We start from the raw sequence: 27483 nt of genomic DNA, 5'->3' as shown, positions 1-27483 counted from the left end.
TGATCCACCAACACTCACACTTGAAATGTTAAGTTTTGCTAGCTTATGTTTAGTGCCATACATGATAATTTCTGTTTTTGAGTTATTCATTTTCAACCTAAACTTTGTCATCCACACAATTATATCATTGAGACAATCATTTAGCATTTCAAGCACATTCACCTCATTTTGTGCATTTCCAGCTTGAATTCTGAAAGCAATTTTATGATCATCAGCATACCCATAAAGCCCTGCTGGGTATTTTTGTACAACTTTGTTCAGAGCAGCAATATACATGGTAACAATAACTGGGCCTGCACAGGACCCCTGTGGTACACCGAACTGCAGCTGTTCTGTGTTGGAAGATGCGTTCTCAACAATAACTTTCATTGTCCTTTCAGTTAAATAGGAATTTATCCAGTTCAAAGGAATACCTTTAATACCAAAGTCTTCCTGAAGAATTCGAAGTACAATTGGAATATCCACTGTATCAAAAGCTGCACTGAGGTCAATCATGACAACGATAGTAACTTTATTGTTGTCAAAAGCATCCAATAAATCACAATACATTTTCATCATTTCAGATTCGACACCATGACCCTTTCTGTAAGCGCTTTGATATGACGGAAGAAGTCTGTTTACTTCGATGTGATGAGTAATTTGTTGTAAGGCAGATTTCTCAAGGATGTTTGATAAAAACGAAAGGTTTGACACAGGCCGATAATTTTTAAGTTCTAGAGGGAGACCTTTTTTCTTCAGTACAGGCTTTATCACAGCACGTTTCCACTCTGTTGAAAACACCCCCAGATGATAATGATCTATTTACAATTTATGTCACAACTGGTACAAAAATATTAAGATTGTCTTTGGTGTTGGAATAACATCTAGCTCACAAGTTGTTGATTTTGATCCTTGGATAAGTTTCATTACATCATTTTCTGAGAGTGGTGTGAACTCAGTCAAAATTGTGCCACCCAGAGGCTCGTTTAATGATAACAGACCCGATATGTGCCGATTCAATGGTTATATTATTTAAGTCATTTCTCAACCTGGCAATTTTGTCAACAAAGAATTGCAAAAATTCGTTGGCAAGAGATACATCATCAGTATGCGGTGGAAGTGGATTGTCCTTTGTACGACCGAGCAGACAGGCAGTCACCCCATATAGCTTTTCACATCGCCCTCTGCCACACTGATTTTAGACTGATAATATCTATTTTTTGATGTTGTCACTGCAGTAGTGTAGCTGTTTCTAACCTTTTTGTAAATATTTTCCATCAAATTTTATTTGTCAGACTGGTAAATACTTTCTATTGACCTTTTAAACTGCTTGAGGGATTTCAGGTATCCAGAATACCATGGTACATTTGGTCTGCAAATAACAGTTCTCTCCTTAAGTGGAGCATGCTTATCAATTACATCTGAGGTACTCTTGGTAAAGTTTGTAACAAGCTCATCAACATTTGACGATCGTTCTAAAAGTAGATTCAATTCAGAGATGTCTTTCTGAAAAGCTTCTTTTGACACTGATTTCCAGTTTCTGCTTTTGACAGTTTTAACAAGTAGAGGAGGACGACACTGTTCTACATAACAATACATTCAACATATAAGATGCAATCCGGTTATAATGTTTAACGATGAAACATTAAAAATGCAAATGCATTTGAGCAGGGTTTATTTCCCTGATTTTACATTAAACTGCTCTAATGACCTTATATTGCGAATCCTACAACAATGTATAAAGACGATCTTGTGCGATACACCCTACACCCAAACTGCTGTCACGTTCATGTAGAAGCAATGCAAAACAAGAACATCACTAACGAAATGCAAACGCTCTTCTGTCGCTTTAGTAAAAAATGGGTATAACCTTAAACTAATTAAAGCAATCTTTATTGGCATTGTAACATGTCACGAACCCCGTAATCCGCTCCATTTAAAGGGTGAAACGTGTTCAATGGCACGCAGTAGTTTTGCACATTTAGCTTCCAATTATTTTTTAAGAGTGTTTTATATGGCAACGTTAGGGCATACCTGAAACATTTGCAAATGCAATTGGGGACGAGAACGAAATATATGTTCCGTAACGAAGGTAAATATTAAAAAAGACAGTTATAAAAGAACCATGTTCTAGCATCCTGAACGCCAACACTCAGTAAATTAACAATAAACTTTAATTAGTTAAACGTTGCATTTACCATTATAGGAGAAAAAATCAGACCATATGTTATTATCTTTATCACTTGCCATTTTCAGAAAACATAAATGTGATTCCTGTGTCTGGGTGTTAATGAGTTTTGCCTAAGAATACCATTGGCAGAAGAGAAAAAAAAATGTGCCTAATTTATTAGAGGGGTGAAAACCTGGTCTTTTATATTTGTAGAACCCTCTTCTACTGAAAAAAAGTTGAGTTACCATTTTAGTGTGAAATCAAGTTATTTTCTGGAACTTACAATGCTATTTGGTCCTACTATTTGCCAAACGTCTATGGAACTAGCTACCGGGTCATCTTGCAACGGCCTCTTCCATGGATCATCTCCGGGAGGGTGTAATAACCCTGTAACCTGATAATTTGTATATAATTTTGTGACTTGCTCCCGCCCCACCTAATCTGTCATTTTGTACAATGTGTTTCATATGCTCTGTACAATAATGGAAGAAGCATCACTGTGTGAACCTTTGTTTTTTATTGTTTACAAGATTCTCAAAAAAATATTGATGAGCTGATATTGATGACAGGAATTATCTGAAAAAAAATCAAAAAAAGATTTCTTTTTATCCATTTAATTTTTCAATCCTTCAAAGAGACACAATATAATGCATCATTTCAACTAACTGTAAGTTTAAGACAGCGATGAGTCACAATGTGTATCGTTCAAAGTTAGATTCTCGGTTGAAGTCAAAAATCGATACAACATTCACTAGTGACTAGTGTCCAGAAATAAAATATGAATGATTTGATTAAAAATAACATTTATTCATCTCATTTAAATCCCAATGACATGAGTTAATCCGACTCTTTTTTAGTTTGAAATATAAACATGTTTAAAGACTTTATATGTCGTAAAATGCGAAAAATACAAATAAATCTAAATTCATGAAAATATTGTTTGAACGATATTTTTCTACTCTACTATAGTAATAAATGTTTTCATGCTTAAACAATTTTGCTTCAAAATGTATTGTATAGGAATGCAATGTTGTTAACGATTTAAAATAAAACTATTTACAACGTGTATGTATAGATATGTATTTTCGTATCAATTTAAGGAAAGTGATGATGTCAAAATTATTATATACATCGCGTACCTCCGTATTATTTTCATTGGTTGCTGGAAGTCAAAACTTATACAACTTTCTTTATATACGTGAAAGGAAGACAGTGTCCAGTTCGTAATATATTGTCGCCTATAAAAACCGTTGTGCTGAACCTTATCATATCAGAAGATTTTGATGTTCTACCAAAGGCTAGTACTGACATAAACTAAAATGTAACGAACAATGCTAAATGAATAATGTATTCGGCTGAACTATTTTATCAATTGTTTGCATTCCATTCATTTAAATGTCGGCTTATAGTAAAAGTAATAACACAACGTAGATGTTTTATCCGGCAGCATTGATTTCATGCATCATCTTGTCCTTAACGTCTCAAATAAAAATAGCGTTTCAGACATTGCTGGATGACGGTTTCATTCATGTTTTGAAGATGATGCTTCTGCAATCGTCCCTTTCCAATGTTTTGTTTAGAGATTTATACATGACGGAGCCGTCGAGAAATGTTTTGAGCACGAGTGTCAATTACCACACAACCGCCTGGCCCCGCTTTTCTATAGTTTTACCACTTAAATATATGTTTTCTTCCTTCGGAAATTTACTATATCTTTTAAAGTTTATCCCTAGTAGCATTCGTTTATCATGAGTCTTGACGACATCATCACGACGGTAAAATAACCTTACAATTAAGTTGAATATTAACATGAAAGTAAGGCAAAACCGAAAACGAACAAATTCTTCTGTGTTTGGCAATATATGATTAATCATTTTATTCCTTTGTTTATAATTGTACTGCTAATGTTTGCATGAATATTTCACAAGTATCAAATATATTTGCAAACCACTGAAACTGTTCTTTTTGTCTTCAATTTTCAAATATAAATTAATAAAAAACAAATCGTAGTAAGCAATGTCAGGCATTGTTTTTCACTTATAGATAAATACATCGTATTTTGATGTCTACCCAAACAGTTTACAACATTTATGAAAAAAACTTGATTCCCGTTTTCTTTCGTCAATGTCAGCGCAGAAGAGAAAACGCCACCATACTGGTCAGCGTTATCGCTGCGTCAATTTATGACACAACCATGTACAAATACCTTAATACTAAACGTAGTAATATACGTGTAAAGACGATTTTAGACAAACCATTTAAAACAAAATCCTTTCTAGAAATATAATACTCCTGCTTGTTATTCGCTAACATGTGTTTTATTATTTTTAATATAAAAGAAACATTCTTACAATTAAACATAGTTTGCACATACCACTCACAAGTGACCTAGTCACAAATGAATTACCTGCACGTGTTATCTTATTTCTATTCCATTCGTAGATCCTCCAATTAGACCATCTTGTACCATCATTGGAACTTCTATATCGACCACTGTTATACTAGTGGAGGGCACAGACCGCACTATCACCTGCATCAGTTCCGCCAATCCGCCCTTGATCACGTACACCTGGTCAACTCCGGGCCATCGCCAAGTTTCCGGAGCCAGTTTGAAACTGCCCAATGTCCAGCACACCGCCGACCAAGGCCTGTACACTCTGACAGTCACAAACACAATGGATCCCACAGGAGGAAACACGGAAACGGGAACAAACAACACAGCGTTCCCGTTGAATATACAATGTAAGTCTATGCATTCGTCTGGATCAATTTGTTCTGTTAGTTTGCATCTACAAGTATCATAAAGTTGTACCGATGAATAATCTGGTTAGATGATTTACTATTGTTACAAGTTACGTTTCCTTATAGGTAAACTCAAAACGTTAACAATTTTGACAGTGCTATAAAAACCTCTGAACTAATTAATGAATACGTTCGAGGTAACTACCATGGTACTTTAAGTAAACTCAATCTAAAGACAATCATGAGCATAAAAGACATTTACTAGTACAACCATCATTCGATTTCAAAAATGAGTCTCATGTACAGGTTAAAATAACGACGTTAATAATTTTAAGAAGAATAATTATATGAATGAGCGGGTGCGCTGATAGTTATTCCACTATGTATGTGGCACAGGCGGGAGATTGTGTACTGTTGACTGTGTTTAACAGATGGTGTCAAAGACGCGTATTTGTTTGGATGAGACCCGACAATGTCCAGTTCCATAGACTTATCTAAACCAAATCTTACATACTTTGATAATGTTTTATCCTATTAATAAATTGTTAGAGCAGGTCTGTGAATCGGAGAACTCATTATTAACATATTCATTTCGTCTACTATTCTGTTTGGCACAGAAAAATCCTACACAATGCGTATCAGTTAGAGTGAAGATCATTGAAAACTTTTTTCTGCAACATTTATTAACTAACAATGAATCCATTAACTAATCCGCAAATTATTTTTTTAAAAACAAAACAAAATCAGGACATGTTTGCGCCGCACTGTCATTCATTTTTGAATATGTTTTCGCTGTTTTTTTTTCAGTTTTCAGAAGTAACATTTCTTTAATTAATTACCGGACATAAGTATCACAGTATTTGATATAATACATTGTCGCCATCAATCATTTAATATTTTTTAATTGGTTTAGATATCAAAGGTTTTTTTTTATTTTTGTAGAAAAATCAAGATATAACCATTTTACTCCATTAGATCCAACGTTAAAATATTGGGTTCGTATCTAGGAATAACTTTGGAAACAAAAACATGTTGGAACCACATTAAATAAGGAAAGAAAGATACAAACGACAGGGACAATTTCATGCGGACATTTGTGTCCTAAACCGTTAGGGTTAAAGTGAATACAAAACTCCAACCAACGATACACGAGTCTGTTTGTTTTGCACACTCATCAATGATATAGTGCATGATATAGTACACACTTTTTTATTTTTAAACTGTCCATAATCGTCGTTGTTGTGTACCTTAAATATAATTACATATAACAAATGTGCTCTCCTAAAGTATGATACAAGTGCTCTGAGGTAAACTCCCCTGTCCGGGTAATGTACGGACGTTAGTCATTATCACATACATGTATACCTGATTTCACTATATTTACAGATGAACCGTCAATCCCTCAGGTTTTCTACCATGGTTCTGTAATTAATTCCCATGTGCGGGTAATATCCGGAAATTCTATGACGCTCACTTGCAGCAGCACGGGAAACCCGAGCCCCACTTACACGTGGACGCGGCCTGGCGGAGGGTCACAAAATGGCTCTAACCTCACATTCACCAGTCTGGATATCACATACGCCGGAGATGTCACGTGTACAGCAAGGAACAAGTTGTCACCTACTGGAGAGACAACGGTTGATATGGCACGACAAACTACCGCGAGTCTCCAAGTATTGTGTAAGTTCAATTTCGATTTTGATTATATTTTAACTGAAATACTAAAACGCTTCCTCTCGCATACTTATTCAGACGGTGTGCACCAGAAAGAAACAGAAATTAATCAGTTAAACGATGGATATTATTTGAGATGAATGCTTTGTTTTTCTGCAAAATAATCGATACAGTATGGGATTATCAACTATAACATTTAATTTACTTAATTAACTGAAACATCAAATTTGACAACGTATATTTTATGATGTTACCTAACAGCACCGTTCGATTATATTTGACAAACTAAATGAAGTTCGTCTTTTCCAACATAACACAAACATTATATGCCCTTTTGTTGAAGAAGGGGCAAGTCAAGAAAGTTAATTTATTTTATTTTTATTTTACTTGCACGTGTATTCATTGTTTTTGCCGTGACTTTTAAATCACCATGAAAGATTATGGAACATTCAAAATATACGAGGGCTGAACCAGAAATTTGAAGACAATCGCTACTGCAAAACGAATTCAGGAAATATGATTTACACTATTCTATCTTACTGCCTGAAAGCCGGCGCAACCAACGAAAAGCACGAAGGCTACGTGACAATTGTCAAATATTCAATATTCACTATTCTATGAGGTAATTTTCTCCATTTGCAATTTTTACCACACATATCATGCACGCAATTTGTAGTCATCACTGAACTAAAGGATTGCTATCACCCAAAGTTAATACTTCATCTGTAACGGTCAATCATCGATTGATGTGAATAACAATGAAAAATATTTCCAAGAATTCCACCAAGAAAAAAATGCCGTATGGCTTGTAGAAAAGCATACATATAACTGCCTGATGTAGTCAATAATTCTATGCCGCATATTTAAATTAAAATAAATTCTTGCTGCGATGCCCAATCGTTCGATGCCATAATCGTTGACACAAACTTCCAGTGTGATACTGTCCTGACAGGGTGATTGTTTTGAACGTGGACATAATTTTGAAGTATTTTGCAATTTATTAGTTCAATCTCTCTCGCTGAAAAAAACATTCATCTATACTGATGGTGATTGCAAGCGTAACGAGAAATGATCACGTGTACAATTACATCTCAAATTAAACCAGGCAGACAGCCCAACTTGTTCTCTGCACATGACACATCAAACTTGAATAAAAGGAAAACTGCACCCAAGTCAACGCAACTGACCATGTGCTCCGGAAATGAGGCTTCTGATGACATCAACACCAACATATTAAATCAAATTAGTATTGAAATATCTAACTGGATGCTGGCGGAAAGATTGTTTGGTTATTTGTATGCATAATAGATGGAACGTTGGCATGAAATGAACAAAAAGTAGGTCAGTGGATCACCTGCTGTTATCAAGGCAATAAAGTCGGAGAAAAATAAAGCCTTATCCTGTTCAAACAAAACAACAAGATGACCCCGTTTGTTTGAGTGCCTGTCAAAGGTACTTATATAAACCTGGCAACCTAGAAGGTGGTGGCAAACGCAGAGCCGCTGATCCGATATGGAGTGTTAATATGGCCTGTCATAAAATGGTGAGGTATAAGGATGTATTATGTTAAAGCACCTGTAACAGAGGACGTTTTGCTTATCGTTCCACCTGGAACAAAATTCGTGATAACATCTGGTGCTATACTTCATTTTGTATCCAATGGAGATAGTGTTGTCATGTTTAATATTAATCAGAATTGGTGGTGTTTTTTGGATCTTTATGTTCGTTTTAAGGGTTATTTCATTGGCTATCTTGATGAGTTGGCAACTTGCACACAGTGTTAAACAAAGCTTCGAATGCATGATTGTATACGCTGTTGGAGTAACGGCACATTCAACTTTTATTTTGTCTATTACCTTTTGTTTTTGTCATCGTCTAGTTAATGTTTTTTGAGTGGTCGATGAATTCATGGTTAGTTTTCATATCAGCTTTGTTTTTGTAAACATCTTCTGTTTCGGGCTTGGCTAAATTTAGTCGATTAATTATGTTGATACTCTTAGGTAGTTCTGATGAGTGATTCGGAAATGGGTAATCTGTTCGGTTTTATGAGTTGTGTTTGTACTTTCGAAAGTGAATTCCGTCTGTGTTCATTTAATAAGATGAACGCTATTGATATTAATTTCTATTTTTTAATTGATGTTTTCCTTTTTGCTCGCTGTTTATTTGCTTGTTTGATTGCGACGTCTCTTTTTCAATTTGGAAAGTAGATTATTCGGCAGCTGTGCCTTGCTTAGGGCATAAGCATTAATTTGGTTTCTTTTTTGTGAAGTTGATAAGGATATAAAATTTCTTTACTATATGTTATACCAATTAAACAAAGGATATAGTTATGGAATCACATATGGAATGTTCTTTTTTTAAAAAACGTAGGTCTTCACTAGCCGTGTCACTTTCGGCCTACAGTTCAAAGAGTAAAAAACTAAAAGTCAAGTTATCTAATGAAAACCCTGCTTGAAAGTCGGTAAAAGCACTGTTACCAAGAATGTGTTTTGTAGGGGCACAAAACGTACGGTTAAGGAACAGACTCCATAAAAGAGTGCAATTGAATATGCATGAAGCTGCGAAGCTTAGAAATGTTCACATATTGAAGTAGATGCGTGTTAGACGTGTTCTTGTTTATATTTTGAGCATGTTATGTTGTAGCAAAAATCGTATTTTGAAAGTATATGCTAACAGAATTCCATTTTTTACTATATTTTACCATTTGTGTTGCTAATTTCAACGAGCTTCATTTCCTTAACGATTTTTTTTCCGTTTCCGCTATGGGTTTTTTTTTCAGAATATTTTATACGTGCCTTGTGTTTTCTTACATTCTCCAATTTATTAATATACCATTTTCTACTCTTGAACGGATTCTGCAGTCGTTACAAAGTCTGGACGATCTTATTCGGGGGCGGGGTTTGGAAGCTTCCAGCGGATGTGTTTATGGGTTTCTTGTAAAGCCTCAAGCGCGACCAATAACCTGAATAAGAATTTAGACCCTGTTGGTCATTGTTTTTAATTAGCCCTGGTCCATAAGCACTATCGTTCAGAATCGTGTTATTATAAAGCCCCGCTCCAGAACCGGCCGGGTCACGGAACGCCCTTGTTCAAAATCACCATATTTATACAGCCATGATCCAAAAAAGCAATAGTCTGGAATCTTCATTATTATATAGCCCTTGCCCATAATAGCCTTGAACTGGCATTCGCTATAAGTCTTGATTGGATCTTAGAACGATGTTGCAAATGGGATAACTTGTTATTTATAACTGACTTATAGAGAAAATGAAGTCAATGATGTATAATCATAATAATAACTTAATTTGAATATCAAATATCAACCCCGGTTTAGAATCGTGAATTTCATACAGCCAGAATAGTCCAAAAACAACCTGATCCCAAAAAACTAGTCGCATATAAATTACGGAAACCTGTCAACATTGGCTTTATCTCAGCCGACAGGTGTTCTTGAATATTGTACTACCAGCCATCGATTTTTTTAAATGTTATCCTTTAATTACATAGTGTTATCTGACCTTAACATCTAACACTGACCATTGATGTTTTACAATTGACCTCACCTGACACAGTTACATGGTTGAATCCAAGGAATAAAGTCAAAGCTTCGTTATATTATTCAAATATTTTATATTGGATGCGTCTTCTAATGCAATACCTGTTAACAAAAATGTATCTAAAGCACGAGAATGAGTCGGTCCAAAACTTTTTTATTCACATCCAAAGCCTTATAACGCCTGTTGAACATTAAGCTGACAATGTTGTTCTTTCTAGCTTTGCATATACAGAATGGTTCTGCGACTGTGCTGTAACAGTTTGAAACAGGGTTATGTTTTTGCTCAATCCTTTACTTGTATATTTCTTATTCGATTCGTAGATTCTCCAAGTAAACCATTATGTGCCATAAATGCGACTACCATTTTGACCATTGCCATACTACTAGAAGGATCAGACGGCACAATAAGCTGTTCCAGTTCTGCCATTCCGACCGAGATCACATACACCTGGTCAACTCCAGGCCGTGGATTAGTGTCTGGAGCTAATTTATCCCTTACCAATGTGCAACATTCCGCTGACCTAGGCATGTACATCCTTACGGTCACAAACATAATGGACCCCACTAAAGGAAAGACAGAAACGGGTACCAATACTACTGCATTTTCGGTGGATGTACAGTGTGAGTTGTTTATATATTATTAATATATGTATTGCTTTTTATACCTAGTATTATTGTATGCATTTATTATTTAACATGGTACTAAGTATATAGCATCCTCTTTTTGATTTGCACAATATATATAGTTTGTATTTATTGCGATTAAAGCTGCACTCTCATGGATTAGACGTTTTGACAACTTTTTAATTTTTAGTCTTGGAACGAGCCAATTTTTGCAAAAATCCATGAAAAGTAGTTATATAAGACTGCTGAAAAAAATATGATCGCAGATTTTTATATCTAAATATCGAAAACCGTTAGTTACGGTTTAAACCATAAAACATGAATCTGCGACCTGATCTTTTGTCAGCAATCTTATATCATTGGTTTGCAGATATTAAGGCAAAAATTTGATCTTTCCAAGACAAAAAATAAAAACAATTGTAAAATGGTAAATCTGTGAGAGTGCAGCTTTAAAATATCTGCACGAAATCGAGTGTCAGTCCCGTACATAGCTAATAAAAGTAGTAAATACATGTTTACACCTATAGTTGGACCAAAAATTCAACTTCCTGGGACTTTTGACATTTTGGAGGGCAGTGTATTAAATTACAAATGCCCGTTCATCTCTGGGAACCCTTCTCAGACATCCCTTGTCTGGACGTCATCAGTCAACAACAGACAGTGGAACAGCCAGATTGTTAGTATCAGCTCTGTGCGGAAATCTGACGACGGCATTTATACGTGTACAGCCAAGAACACGATGACGCCTACTGGATTTCCCCCCCAGACTGGAAGTCACAGCGGAAACATGCACCTTAATGTTCAGTGTATGAAAAGGCTTTTGTATATCTTAAACCCACGTGAAAATTATGTGATCATAAATAGCTATTTCGTTCAGTCTACATAATTGTCAGCAGTTGCTTTCAACATTTTGCGTCTCGATAACGTTGTGTAATGTAGTAGTTTGGGTTGGGTCAAATATTACCAAATTATCAAAAAAATTGAACAGACAACATGTGTTAGGACATGTATATGATTGAATATATGATATATCTGGTTATACAGTATGTCATTAGATTAATATTTCGCCAAATAATATTTATAGTACAAAGTACAACCAAATCTCAAAACAAATCTTAGTAATCATGCAAAAGTGTGTGTCATGTTGCGTCAAGAAGGTTATTTGGTGGATTTTTCGAACATTTTACAACCTTGTTTCACCAGGTCATTAACGTAATCACAATATGTGTCAAACAAGTCATTTAGAAAAATGTTCAAAATACTGATACCACATGTAGGACTTAGTTCAAACTCAATGAATGGAGGGCATACAGCCGAAGCAATTTTCATGCACTCATACTTCCATTCAAAAGATGCACACCTCAAAAGTAATAATGGAATTTCAATGAACTATATATAAATATATATATATATAGCTATAAGTGTTTAAGTGTAAACCATATGTTTGACAATATATTTTTGTCCGGACATATGCACCATAACTCGTTGTAAATGTGTTTAGAGTTATTGTGTTTTGTTCATTGACATTTAGTCAGGAGTGTAGCTTCGAAACTTTTGAGTGTTTAACCTCAGTTCTCATATTCATACAATTTTATTTGAAAAAAAGTGCAGTTTACATGAATAATAACTATGTCCATAGTATTTTTAGAAATATTAACTATTGTGTACTTTTATACATTTTGTTTCCAAAGAATAACTCAAAAGTCTTTGAGATATAGACTGCAGCCTTCCTATACAGATATTCCTTAATTATGAAGAGTGTAGTATACAGTGACATACATTTCGCTTTTTATTAAGGTCAAGGTCAAACGAACAAATTACAAGAAACATAATGTACATGATCAATGTAGAACGACGCTGAGTATCCGTTATTATATATAAGAGGTAAAATCAGCTCGAGGTTGTGTGAACGCAGAAACAAACTAATATGCATGGTCACAATACTGAATGCAGTTACAGTGAGTTCGACTTAACTTTTTAAAATGCGTACCAAATAAGACAATACAAAACCAAATAAGTCACTACGTTAAGCATATCACATATCGAGTAAAGGTTCCACGTAAAAAATGGGGGGGGTTCAGTCTCAAAATAATTGTATTTGATATGTTCATCTCATTTCCATCAGCAATACTCAAATGCAATTTCCAGATGAATCTCTCGTTAGTGACTTTCACGTTACTGAGCACATCGGCACCTCTTACGTTACAAAATCAGAGTACAGCAATGTCACGTTTACCTGCAAGGTGGATAGCAATCCTCTAGCTTCCATAATTATTCGAAAGGAAGATGAAATATGGAGATCTGTCTATCCTTCAAAACAGCTAGAATATTCAATTGCAAACCTATCATGCTGGGATGCCGGACTTTACACATGCGATAGTAGCAGTGTGTTTAATATGGAAACACCATCAAAAAAGGACTTAAGGTTGCTGGTTACATGTAAGTTAATTACGAATGTATATGCTGAGAACCCTTGCTGCTTGCTTGATAGACAATTTAAGTCAACTAATAGTATTATCGAACACAAAATACTTGCCGGAAACAGTAGCAACGATATACTTAACAAGTTGAAGAGAAGAACATAACCTAAAATCAAGACATTTGTTTCAGGCACACCAAGGCGTCCGCCTGGCATGGATATTAAATTGAATTTTACAGCCAGACAACACGAAAACACAAAACTGCAGTATACAGTGTTTGCGTTTCCAGTCCCTAGTCCGTCACAGTTTGTCTGGAAAAGATGTTCCAGCAGTATAATTTGTTCAAACTTATCAAATCTCTCCGGAAAAACGGAAGTTACAACAGTGGATTGTCGAGTAATTTGACCATTTTGGATATTGATAAAGATGATTACGGCATGTATAGAATTTCAATTGACAATGGTATCGGCAAGGTGCTAGTCGAAGAGATGTATCTTCAACCAGCAGGTAAGCTTCTGATCTAAATGCTGCAAGTAAAATTGTATCGTTTTCGTGTGTGTGTTGTTATCTTTTATTTTTTATTTTTATTTTATTTATTTATTTTTTTATTTATTTATTTTTTTTTTTTTGGGGGGGGGGGGTTCTGATATTCGCTCCGCTATTCAGAATAACATGAATCTACAGTACATTTGGAAATTAAATTAAATGTTTTCCGATGTAAGTTTATGATGTGTTAAATAACGTAAGTAAATGTTGAAAAACAAAAAGGCAAGATGTGCATGAGTACACATAAAAGTATAAACTTACCAAGTCTCAGTATACATTACATTCGCAAATGGACATATATTGCAACGTAGACAAATATATGATAACAGCAATATAACTTATGCGAATAAAAAGCGTCGTATTTATTTGTAATTAAAGGTAAAGTTTCACAACTTACTTCCATACCTTTATACGGCATCAGCTATACTACATCTATGTATGCACCAAAATTGGACCAACTTTTTTTCAAAAGTATTCCTAGAAGGGGCCATAAAGAGACGTAAATGTGATGGAGCCAGTGCTTTTGTTTCACAAATGATATTGATCGCGTGAAAGCCGGACAGCAACATTTCATGAGAACGTAAACAGTCTGCGTTCGATAGTACTGGTCATCAGCAAATCGCAATATATATATCGAATTATATCGATTTTGTATAATAAATCTTAAATACACAATAACAATTTAATAAACTGACATGAGTTAATGTTAAAAATTGATACGACTCGAGATCATCAATTGAACTTGTTGATGCTGAACAAATCAAAATAAACTGTAGACATTTTTTTTAAAAAAGCCATTTTAATATCATATATCATGACACGTTATATTTACGTTTTAGGTCCACCTGACTGGCCAAGAGGGTTCAAGGTTATTCCAAATACAATCAGGAGCACCAGCGTTGTATTAACTTGGATTCCAGGGTTTAATAATGGTCTTCTGCAAACCTTTCACATATCATATCGGCCTTCAATACCCTTTGCAGACTGGCTTGAGATGAATGTCACACATACAGGAGAGACTGAGATGAACGTTACACTTGACAGTTTAGAACCAGGAGAGTCGTATATTGTTAATTTGTATGCATCGAATTTAGCTGGGGAATCTGCGAGAAGAAACATAACTCTCAGGACCTTGACGCATATACTATCAGGTAGTATGAATATTTTTGTTATATGTGCACAAACACGTTTATGGAAATCCATTAGATTAGGTTAACCGTTTAATCAATCTTAACCCACAAGACGTTTTTCATGAAGGATATATCCTTATAAGAACGGACATGAAACCAAGCAGAGCTTAGCCGAGTCATATTCTTTCTTCATGTTTGTGTGTAAAAGACTTTTTCTTTCAAAAATGCACCTATTTGAAGCCTAACAAAAGGAAGTTAATGTGATGGAGCCAGTAATTTTCGTTTTACGAATCCTATTGAGCTCGTGGATGCCGTTCGGTAGTGTTCGTCAGCGCTAAATCGGCCGTCTTGCAAAATTTACTTTTATAAATATTGATACTGCGAGATGCAAAAATATCTTGCCTATGAATAAAGAATATTGGTAAACTAGCACAGAGAAAAAATCATACCAATATTTCTTTGGGGGATATAAATTATGTACTCACTTAATAAAAAAAGATATGTTTACGCATTGTTTACAATACGAATCAACGGTAACCTTTTAAGTTTCGCTTTTAGAATATATTTTCATGTTGCGAGAATTGTTGATTTGAAATTATTTGCCACTACTGCACTTTTGATTGATTATCGACCATTTTGTCTGAATTCGATCATTTAGAAAACAAGAGCGGAGCTGGTCACGTAACAGGTATGATGATTTTTTTAAACACTTATTGGACTAAAACTTATGAACAGATGAGATGAAGTGCTATTTTTTGTGTGTTTTTTTTTTCTTAATTTCGTGAAAACCATTTTAAAGCTGTGCGGTACTTAATGCATTTTAAAGATCATTTATTTTGTAAGTATAGTGTTAATGTTTTTATTCTTACTAGATATCGTCTAAGTATGCATTGTTCTATAAACGGACCATCAAAGTTCGGAACCTAATCATCATTTAACACCGAATTGTATTAAACTCGTCCTGAAAATATGCTAATAAGCTCAACAAAGGCTCTCTTGTATACTAACATAATCCTTTACGCGTGGAATAAAATTGTATTCTTATATGTTGACTCGTGACAGATCCTTGAAGTGTAGCACTACAACTAGTCTTTAAGGTTAGTTAAACAAATATTGACCTGCTCTTCACCTGACGTGTCAATATGTATCGCTGTAAGACAAAAAGGAAAACAAAAGATAGGAAGAAGTGTTAACAAGACCTATGTCAATCAGAAATCTTTTTTGTAATTTGTAAACATGAAAAATAACTTTGCTCTAAAATGTTTGAATGTCTAAGAATTCATAAGAATGCATTATAGATAATTTATATGTAATAATGAAGGTCTGTTTGGAACTGATGTAACTTTAATTGGATAAAGACTAGCCTTTGTTTAATCCGTAATTTGTTTAATAAACAAATACGTTTATATCTTATCCAAATCGACATTTATATATTAACCAAGGTTTGTGACTTTAGGTATTATCAAGTGTGAATTTTAAAGGAACACAACTATATATGTCTAGATCCTTTTAAAGAATTCTGCTATTCTCTTTTAGGTTTAAAATTCTTCCGTGCACTCATGTATTCGTTGTTTTTGGATATTGCTGCTTGACTATTAAAGCAGCTGCTTATGTAAGCATAAGATCTCTGTTCAGTGTTTAGAAATACTTTTTCATAAAATGGGTTTTCTTCACATCATTTGAAATATATGTGAAATCGAAATTGTTAACGTTATTTGAAGGACTTGAAAATTGGAAATTTATAACATTCTGAAGCATTGAATGCGTGTAAATTATGGTGCTTGTTTCAAAGTATTCATCTTTATCTATTTATTTTCAGGTTACATGTACAAGATGGATGCATCAAGAACTGTTCCCCACGAATGAAGATTAAGAACAGTTTTGCTACCGTTCGAGATGAATTATGGAAATATTTCTGGAAAAAAAAACAAGATCTGTGCATTTACGGGACTCATTCAACGCCTAAAATTAAGCAATGATTTGTTAACAACTTTGTTAAATTGAGTTTCTAAATTTATGAAACATCACTAAACAGCAACTGACATGTATAAATTTCAACACACTTTGGATAATAACATTCTCAATTAGTAAATAACTCTTCGACAAAATAGAGCATTATCTGTTATATTTTATAAAATCGTAAATAAAAGAGCTCTAATTTGAATTTTTGATGTTGTTTTATCGTTGAAATAGACTTTACTATAAAATGTGAATGACAGCATTTAAAATGACACACTGTTAACAAAACAACTAGACACGCTCAAAACGTAATTAAATAAAAGATATATATTAAAAAATATATTGAGTATTGAATCTATATATGGTATGTTATTCATTATACCAAACAGAATTTCGAATTTAACGCAAAAAGAATGAAATATACAATGTAAACATTTACCATTTTAATTGTCAAACAACTCTAATTTGCTAAAGATCATTGGTTAATGATGCCTTTTCACACTGTTGAGATTATGATAAGTCCATAAAATAAAGTTGAGTATTTTTAATAAAAAAAAATCTGAACAGCCCCGAATTATTTAATATGTATGCTGCATCGTGTTTATTTTTTTCCCCGAAAGTCATGGTATTGTCATAACCTTCATCTCGTCAGCTTTCAGAAAGTTGGGTCTACGTCGAAAGCAGTTTTAAAAAATCCAGATAAACACAGGTCACCGGTAATAGTTATTCACAGGTGCAGCATGGCTCATACTTTTAGATTTAACGGTTTTGGAGTAACGACCATTGAACATTTAAAGTTAACTTTCACCTTACTTCACAATTATCAAAATTTGTAACATTTATGGTATTTACATGAAACATACTAAACAAATGTTATCAATTACAAAACCCACGTGTTTACAACGCCCATATTAATTAATGGGATTGAATACCGACCAGTTCGCATAACTCTTAGAGAAACGCACATGCGAAAATCGTTGTAAATATATATATAATGCGGGTCTTTTACTCAGTACTGTCCAACGAAAGCCCTTTTCCTATTCAAGGTAGTGCATCATTTCATATGATTAGTTTTTATTTTACAGAAGTCTCCCATTTGAAACCACAGACGACTAAAATTGCTGGCGGTGTGACAGCTGGGATTATAACGATATTGGGCATTGTGGTAGTCATTTGTGTTATTCGAAGGAAATATTCTATATCGTGTGCGTTCAAGTTCACCCGTAAAGAAGGTATGAATAAATAACAAAATAAATATTATGATATTTGGGCGTGGTGGACATATGTTCAGCCTATGCTGTTTATATGCTGTATAAGTTACCTAAACTAAAATGAAAATGAGGATTTGTACTTCCAACGGATTGTATAAATTGGTTATATGTACGTGTTTTCTCCTTAAAATATTTGAATTTCCAAGAGCTTTTTTTGTGCGAAACACTATTTCTATTTACAGTATATGAAAAACTACAGAAATTGCATACTGCATATTCGTAATCCTGTATTAAAATTAAGTCACTCAGGCAAATATAACAAAGGATTGTTAACACAATATTATGTTAAAAGGAGCAACCACTTAGAATTAATTTTTTACTTGATAAAAGCTTCCATTCTGGTCTAAATGATTATGCGGAATGTTTGAGCATATTGTATCTGGATTGTCTCGAATAATAATTTAGGTTATAAGATCCAATTGTAATGATTAACAATTTATTGGCCAAACCTTTTTCTGAAACTTTGACACAGTTGTCGTGATGAAATTTCAGACTGTGTCGAATAAAACCCATGTTGTGAAAAAACTTTTGGCAAAAGTACTTAACCAAAAGTTATCTGCAGTTTGGTGTGTAAAATTTAAAATCTTCCTCGACATTTGGAAATAATATTGATATAATAGGTTTTAGTATAAAATACATATTAGAAAATTATAAGAAAAAGAAAATAAGAAGAAACGGAGGAAAAAGGAAGAATTTATGTACTGTCTCATAGCATAACAACTAGTATTACAATGCCAATATCAATGCAAAGTTTAACACGATAATTCAAACATACATTCATAATTCATTGGCTGGAAGCAAAAATCAATCCCAGGTCCTCTCGGTCTGCAATCGGGGATCATTTTCACTAATCCACATTATAAAGATACTTTCATCAGGTTTTATATATCATAAAAAAAAACATTTTATAATCATGAAGGTTGTCCAATTTCAAATATTTATGCTTGCGCTATGAATGCATGTAAACCGTTTTTTTACGAAGTATTATTTTGTCGACTTGTTTTGCTATCAGTCAGAAGGTTAATCAGATTGGCTTACTTATAGAATAATACATGGTTGATCATGGCTTTTGGTTGATAATTGCCCCAGTGGAAGGAATAATTGTCCCGAGGGAAATTATTTTCACTGGGGCAATTATCAACCAAAAGCCATGATCAACCATGTATTATTCTATAAGTAAGCTATAAGTAAGTATCCTGTATAATACATATGTTTTGTCATTTGTCAATGATTTCAAATGGATTTAAAAACATGATTTTGTGGAGTAATGAACGATATGTCATATAATTAGCATGTTTCTGAAAGTCTTATAAATGCGAAATGGTTTGAATGGCATTAGCTGCGAAAAATAACGAGTGACTGGAAATCAAAATAGCAAACCTTTTCATACGTGTTTTCAGAAAAAGCCTGTCATTTTTTTCAATTCTTCAATAAGTTCTTGATTTACATCGGCTGATGGTGATGTTCATTTCAATAGGTGAGAACAGCTAGGGTCGATCAAGCCTAGGAGCAGGTTCATAAGAATCTCGGCTTGATTTACCCTAGTAGTAGGCTGTTTAAGGCAAATGTTGGTAGAATCGTGCACTTTGGGTTAAAAGCATGGAATTTGGCACACATACAAAACACCCGCTAATTGATATATAAAGTATTTACCTTTTAAAAGCGGTTTTTTTTTTAAATTTCAATAGTAATTTTATACAACCAGTGAATCATCGTAAGTAGTAAAAATAGAAACGACTGAATTGTGCCAACCAATCAACCAACATATGTATAATATGTTATAAAAACTTATAAAAATTAAAGGACTTGCATTACCACAGCAAATAACAGTGCGGAATTAATACTATACATGTCCAATACGAGCGACATTACAAGTTATTGTATAAAACATTACTACTAAGGGTTTTCATACATACGGCCATCTTCGGCACCCCAGCGTATCGTATATGATACGCTGAGAAAGTCAGCAGTAAAACTCTCGTACTCATGAATAATTAATCAGGTGATATCCAGCCGCTTGATTGGTTGCATGAGGCACACACGTGTGGTGCGAAAATGGCCGAGAAGTTACGGATGTAATTTCGGTTCGAAATAATCCAATGATATCACGGTTTACAAATCGTTTTAGGCAGGATATTGTTTAATACGCCAATAGCTTTTCACAAAAGAGATTTTTTTTCCTTTTTGTTATCTACTACTTCATTGGTCGGAAAATGGTTATGAATATTCAAGATTTACGATGCCAATTTGCCCAGGGTATTACATAAGCTATGACACGCTGGGGTGCCGAGGATGACATACGACATTTGTCGCTTATTGTACATCTCACATGAAAATCATGAATAATGGTTTATATCACTATTCAATCTACACATTTATACCCTCTCTTGGTAACAGTTTCCTTACAACGACAAAGGGTCTTAAACTGATGGCTAGCCTTGCTGCATTTACACAAACTCCTGCATGCCTTTTCAGTGTATCAGTACATTACACATGTCGTGTGACTGACGAATTGTGGTCCAGTTCTGTGTCCACTACAATCACTTTCAATTGGTGACATCCCCAGTTTACAGCACTTGTTGTATTGGTAACGTTTGTAGTGATTGACCCAAACATGCCCTACTTGTAAGGCTGTTCGTAGTTTATGCTGTTTCAGGGCTGCCTGTGTTGAAGAAATATTTTCCAATGCTCTAGATTGAAGTGTAAAGAGATGCTGCCTTGCTTAATTACCTCAGTGTGTTGACATATTTTATCGTACAAGAGAACAACTCTTGAATTTCAATTGTGCTGACAAGTACATTTTGAGGGGCAGCAGGGACTTACGAGAATGCATCATCCGGAAATACATCCCACGTTTCCATGCTATCTTTTTGCCGATGCCTACAATGACAGACATTGCGTAACTTCACGTCAACGCATGCATTATGCCAATGCTGGTTCTCGAGGTGGGCCTAAAGTAATTGTTATAGTATGTGCTGCAACTTACTTATGGTTTACCCCTACACCAAACAATGTAAAGACTTCACATGCCATTAGAATGCTTGTTTGTTTGGACAGAATGTTCACGACAACATCAGAGTTGAATATTATGTACAACTCTGTTGCGCCTTTGCGTAAATTGTTTTAATCTGCAAATCTGCAATATATTTTGGTGCTGAAAGCAGCTTGTCTCCATGTGTGAAGAAGACTTGTTTTTCATGTGGAAGGTCTTTGCCTGAAGCCTCTTCTGCCAGCAACAGGTGAAACAATTATGTCTTGCTCTCATTAACACGAAGAAAACTTACAGTTACTTGGCATATTTGATGAAAGCTCCGCTCTCTTTCTTACCCATTTGGGTATAAACATCCGGGACGATATCAGTCCTATCGTCATGTTCCAGCTGTTGTTCAGTGTATGCATTCAATACTGTTTTAGAATAGTTTCCAAGTGTAAGTGAGTTTCTTGCAGGCATAATTGCAACTACTACTGCACCACCCAGTATTCAAGCAGTAATTTGTGGGTTTGCATCTACTGGTTACGCCAAAGCTGCAAGTTCTACAAGTAAGTCAGATAGTGCCCCACCTTTCAAGTGCTGGATACTATGGCTGGTTTTTGTGTTTGCAAAACCATCAAAACTTCCTTCCCTGAATTAGCAAGCAATGTATAATCTGGGAAACAGGAAAATTCTTCCTTCATTGTTTAAACTTTTAAGTGTGTTTTCATTATTGGGTCATTGATTGACTTTGTTTGATCAACAAACCTTTCTTTGACAAAAAGGTCATAGGCCCACTTTGTCCGAATTTTTATGTATGTACGTCAGAGTCCATGATGAGCTTTGTGTCCAGTGTAAGCAGGTTGCCACTTTTCTCTTAAAATGGAATTCCAATTTATTCAAAGACCTAAACAAATGCCTTCACTTCCTAGGCAAATGAGGTTTGAACAGCTATAGTTGAACCATCTTCAAACTCTGCCACCATTTTTAATATTCCGAGGCCTACAAACATCCAGCGCTGTCGTGCATATGGATTGTCAGTCAAGTCGACAGTTCAGTCATCACCTATTTACATTGGCATTTGCCTGTGCTTGATTTATTGTCATGGTAGATAATGGACAGTTTGTATTGTTTGCAATTAACTTTCCTGCGACAGGCTCTTCGTTGATGGCAGGGTGCATTTCTGACAGAGAGTATATGTCTCTGATATGCATCGAGAGCCATCTAGCATCAGTGATATGGTCAATGCTGAATACCAATGCGATGACCATTGCACGGGGTGGCTCAGAAAATTTCCTGTCATGATTAATTCGATGATTTTAAATATACAAAGTTCCATTTCAAGCACGACGGACCAATATTTAAACTGTGGTTGCTCTGCTGTCATCTTGCCACACAAGTCTGTGAAATTCAATAGGTTCTCTCCCGCTAGGTAAGTTTCTTAGTATTTGTCGTAAGCATCAAGCTGCAGGATTCAGATGTCAGCAGCTGTTATGCCTTGTTCGGGTTACATGTATGTCTTTAAATAGGGAGTCATCGACTCCACTTGCTGTAATCCTGGCATTAAAGATGGCAGTTACCTTGCCACTTCCGTCAAGCCAGTCGCCAATGACATTAAATGCTGTCATCTCAATGTGTAGTGAGTCCACCAACCAAAATAGGATATTCATCTTCTCCATGTGTTGCACTGAATTGATTGTGCTTCTGCAAACAGTCACTTTGGTTGATCCATTACTAGCACTGGATTTTGTCCAGTGTTGAGGTATTCTGTTGCAGCCTTAACTACATTCATCGAATGTTTTACTAGGGCACATAAGCCTCAACTGTACTAGGGGCTGTTTCGTCCTGTTGTATGGAAGCATGGTATGCAGACCATGATACAAAATCTTCCTTGGCTAGCTCCTGTTTACTGAGCAGTCCCCATAATTTCTCCAAACAGACATTGGCCTTTAATTGTGCAACTGCTGCAATAAGAGAATCTTGACTGGTCCTTTTAATTGAGAAACAACAGGATCTGGCATGAGCCAGACACTATTTGGATGGCCAAAGAAAGGTAAGGGTTAAACAACATGACGAAAAAACAGTGATCGCGTAACTTTACGACATGGGTTTTTTTAAAAACAGAAACATAGAATGGTTCAAACACAAATGCCGTTGCAGCCTTTTGTCCCACGTTGGAAGACAATCGTTAAGTTAGTAAGATTACTAGGAAAAATACCATATATTATAGAGTTTTGGGGCCAGTAACTTTTATAGATATCCTAGATACCAGGATCATGATCGTTTAATATTCGTCGGAAGTGTTGCCAAAAAAGGCCATTTTAATTTATATAAAAGTTATTTCTGGAACAAAAACACATCATATACCCTTTTTTGTGTGCCCAATGGCAACCTTGGCCTAAAATATGTATATTTAGACACCAAGAGCATGTGTCTGTGGGAATTAGTTACGAAAATAAAAGCATTTGAAGGAATTGTTGGACATTTTGGCGGCCATTTTGAAAAATTGTTGCCACGGTCACCTGGGGGCGGTGCTGACTTGGGTCTATATCTAAAATTAATCAGTAGGGGATGTTTTATATGTGTGCCAAATTACATGCTTTTAACCCAAAGTGCATGATGTTATGCTTAGCCGCCCCACAATAGCCATTTCGCTGGAATAATTAACATTTCTCAGCAAATAAGTAAAAACAAAACGTTTCAACAAAACATTTCCTTGTACTACTGCTTTATGACCTTTACCGAATGTACACATACGGTACAGTTTCGGGTAGTACTCGTTACTGAAACACAGAAGGTGTCATTATTGGTAAAACTAATTTCATTATTATTGCACCGATAGTTCCATTCCATTTCAATCCCTGTAAAACTACTTTTAATTTTTTAATGCAAGCCTACCAACTATATGCCATAATCGTCTTGACGTGCCGTGATAATCTCACGGGCGTAGACAATAATCATTATTGCGGGAACGAATTTCTATAGTAAAATGTTACTATTTATAGTAACATGTGTATTATGAGTCCTTATCCAGCCAGCAGTGAATATTTCAAATATACATATATACAAATGCAGCTGTGAGAAGGCAGAAAGTGTGACTTTATAGTAAACACAAACAATTGTATGCACATAAGTCTTATTTAGCCAAAAGTGCACTAATCTGATTTTATAGGGCCATTGAGACCACTGTCTAATTATTATATTTCAAGTTTATCGAAGAAGTTAAATTCACACACACACACACACTTTTAAAATACTATTTCTTGTATCAAGTAATAAGCATTGGCGTCCCATAAATGAGGTTTTGTTAATAGGATTACGACTAATAATTTCAAACATGTTTGTGTAAATTAAATGTATATGTAATATTTTTAAACAGTGCTGCTGGTATTATCACCTTGTAAAATAATGTCTAATGTTTAATTTACAGTTTCGTCTTCAAGGCAAACCGCGTAAGTATTATGAAATACAAAAGCTAGGTAACCAATAAATTATCATTACTAAAATCTAGGGTCGTAAAATTATCTTGTAAAGAAAAACGAATGACTATGATATTTATGATGGATATTATTTATCACGTGCTCGCTTTATTATGTTTAGAATTGGCAGAAAATCTTATTACCTCAACGTCACAATTTGCCTTTTATCAATATATTTGTTATTTCATTTTCGACATGTTTACAAAATATATATGTAGGCCTGATGATTGCAGAAATGGAACTGAAAACCCAGGATATAACGCTGCGGTTACGTATGAAGAGGTGTCGATGACAAATGACAAGACTGTTTACGACGCTCTAAGTAGGGCCTTAATGAGAAATGGTTATGTTTTTTTATTAAGTGTTTTTAAACAAACCAGGAAGGGCAAAAGGTTTTCATTTAAATCATTTTTTGTGTCGCCTGACTAGGCGACATATAGGGGTTACTTTTGTCGGCGGCGGCGGTTGCGGCGACCGTTGCATCCCATTTTCACTTGTCAGGAATATAAGAGGTATCAACTTGAAACTTCATAGCTAGAACCATCTTATTGAAGGCAAGTGCAGTGCACAAAAACCGTAACTCTTGCTTCCATATTTTTACATTTATTGCCCTTTGTTGGCGTCCGCGTCCCGTTTTCACTTGTCCGGGGCATATCCCGTAAACTATTTTCGGTATCAACTTGAAATTTCATATGTAGATAGGTCTAATTGAGGGCAAGTGCAGTGCATAAGAACTGTTACTCTTGCTTCCATATTTTTAGAGTTATTGTCCTTTGATAATTTTCATGCTTAAAGTTTTGTCCGGGGCATATCTTGTAGAATAAAAGAGTTATCAACTTGAAACTTCATACGTAGATAGATCTCATGGTGGGCAAGTGCAGTGCATAAGAACCGTAATTCTTGCAGATATATGGATATAGTTATTGCCCTTTGTTAATTTTCGTTGCTAATTTTTGTCCAGCTTAACGTTGTAACCTTCAGTCCAAATGCCACCTACACTTGAAAGTTAAATGGCAACATCATTGTCTATTAATGAATAATATGCCAATGTATCAGCTATAATGTCGACGGTAAACAATTCGTCAGGCGACACATCCGACTCGCGGAGTTCTTGTTTTCTATTTATCATGTACTTTTAAGTTTGCATGAGCAAGAAACCTGACCATTGGACACTTAAACTATTGTTCTTGAATAGGCAATATTTATTTTATTTTACCTGACACCGGTTTTGTCTGCACTTACAGTGATGCGATACGATTAAAAACACCAGTTATAAAATAAAATATATTTAGAATTTATAAGAATAAACTATGGAAAATCAAAATTAAAGGGCGGATTAGATTTGAGTTAGGAGGTGCCTGAGACACTTAAACATTTGCATTGGCCTAAGCCTGTGCGTGTAAGCGTTCTGTTCGACAGTAAAATCAGTTAAACATTTCTGAATTATCGCACTTAAACTGTTTTCATGATACTCCAAGTCGTTGAATGCAGACTTCTCAAAAGTAAAATATTTCAATCGGAGGTCGATTCAGCAAACCTGAAACGTTCAAGATTAAAGTAGTATAAATGGAAAAAAAAATCTTCGAATAATTGAGAAAATAGTATACGAGTTTCATAATTAGTAGTTTAATTTGTTTCAGATATTAGAAGCGATGGGTAAGCAGTTTACGTATAAAATTTCAAGATCAAGTTAGAAGGCATATGTTTTGCTTTTTAAAAAAAAGACCATAATTCTGTAGATGTAATTGATTACCATCCATAAATTATGTAGATGTATTCAATAAGCATCCACAACTTATGTAGACGTTTGCATTCTAGATCCAACACCCCACACGTGTACATGTCTGTGGACACTTCAAAGTCCAATGCATACTATGAGAATGTCAAAAAAGGTACGATATTTTAATCTTTACTTTTAATTTGTCTGGAATTGGCTAGAAACCCGTGAACTATTTATAATGCAGTTCAGATTTAAAGCTTTTTCTGGCATTATAGATGATTTTCTTGGAAATATCAATAATGGTTAGTTATATCAGATAAAACGTACTTGGGAACAATAGTCGCAGTGAACAATTTCTATTACATTCATACAATATAATGCGAAGAATAAAATCTTAATTTATAAAATACACAATGTCTGAGTAACCTTTATATCTTATTGCTTATTAACAAGAACTTTTGATCTCATTTGTTTGCAGAGGATCCCGTTTACAACAACACGTCACTGAAAAATCCGGTGCAGACAGTGCTGTAGCTGTAGCACATGGCAAAATATACAACATAATTTATTATGTTTTAGTGAAGAATATATTAAATTCGTTTCCGCCGGATTGATTGAAACACAAATCAATAAACGATTAGTAAATAACTTTTTTATCAGTTATCTCCATTAACCAGAATATGTTAAACTTATCAAACTCATCTAATATTTGTTAAAAATTGTATCAAACGTTAGTTGTATACACGCATTATTAACTAAATACCCACCTGCATATTTAAGATGAAATAAGAATTACAAGATCAGGATAATATGTCGTTATTATACATTTATATATTAAGCAGTATATAATTTATATTATTATTTGTTTGTTTTTTTGTTTATAGTGCATATATACACTATGCTAGTTTTGCTTATGTACACGAATTACTCTTATACAATGATTTCTCTTTTTAATTTTGAGTTTTTATATCAGGTTTAAAAATAAGAAACATTAAACGTTAATGCCGTCTTAAGAACATCATGAATGTCCAGTTACACGTGTACAAATCGAACAGAATGAATTATGAAAAAAATATAATAACTACATGTAACCTATGCATTGTTATCGCAATTGCTTTAGGTATTAATATACTGACAGACAGTGGCACAATACAGACAATTTGACATAGAAATTTGAATATGGATATATTTTGTCGTCCGTGTCAATCAGAATGGCTGAGGAAATTTTCCTCTAGCATAACT

General features: G+C 34.6%; 1 protein-coding gene across 4 annotated transcripts in view; it reads left to right on the top strand.

The window, feature by feature from the left end:
• LOC128236075 (kin of IRRE-like protein 1) overlaps positions 1–27193 on the top strand; it is a 57183-nt gene extending 29990 nt beyond the window's left edge. Inside the window, exons 1-8 of one of the 4 annotated variants that reach the window (XM_052950899.1) lie at positions 13362–13672; positions 14551–14862; positions 17886–18032; positions 24473–24494; positions 24755–24843; positions 26162–26177; positions 26340–26413; positions 26720–27193. In XM_052950899.1, coding sequence (XP_052806859.1) covers positions 13486–13672; positions 14551–14862; positions 17886–18032; positions 24473–24494; positions 24755–24843; positions 26162–26177; positions 26340–26413; positions 26720–26775 — 903 coding nt within the window. In that variant the 5' untranslated portion in view covers positions 13362–13485 and the 3' untranslated portion in view covers positions 26776–27193. Of the gene's footprint in view, positions 1–4591; positions 4892–6277; positions 6572–10442; positions 10743–11272; positions 11552–12893; positions 13185–13355; positions 13673–14550; positions 14863–17885; positions 18033–24472; positions 24495–24739; positions 24865–26161; positions 26178–26339; positions 26414–26719 lie in introns of those variants that run through there. The other 3 variants (XM_052950897.1, XM_052950898.1, XM_052950896.1) reach the window with 3 other exon arrangements.
• The last annotated feature ends 290 nt before the right edge of the window (positions 27194–27483 follow it).

This window comes from Mya arenaria, chromosome 5 (assembly GCF_026914265.1).
Source record: "Mya arenaria isolate MELC-2E11 chromosome 5, ASM2691426v1".
Lineage (NCBI taxonomy): Eukaryota > Metazoa > Mollusca > Bivalvia > Myida > Myidae > Mya > Mya arenaria.
The sequence above is the reverse complement of the archived record's forward strand: the minus strand, read 5'-3'. Positions and strand labels throughout refer to the sequence as shown.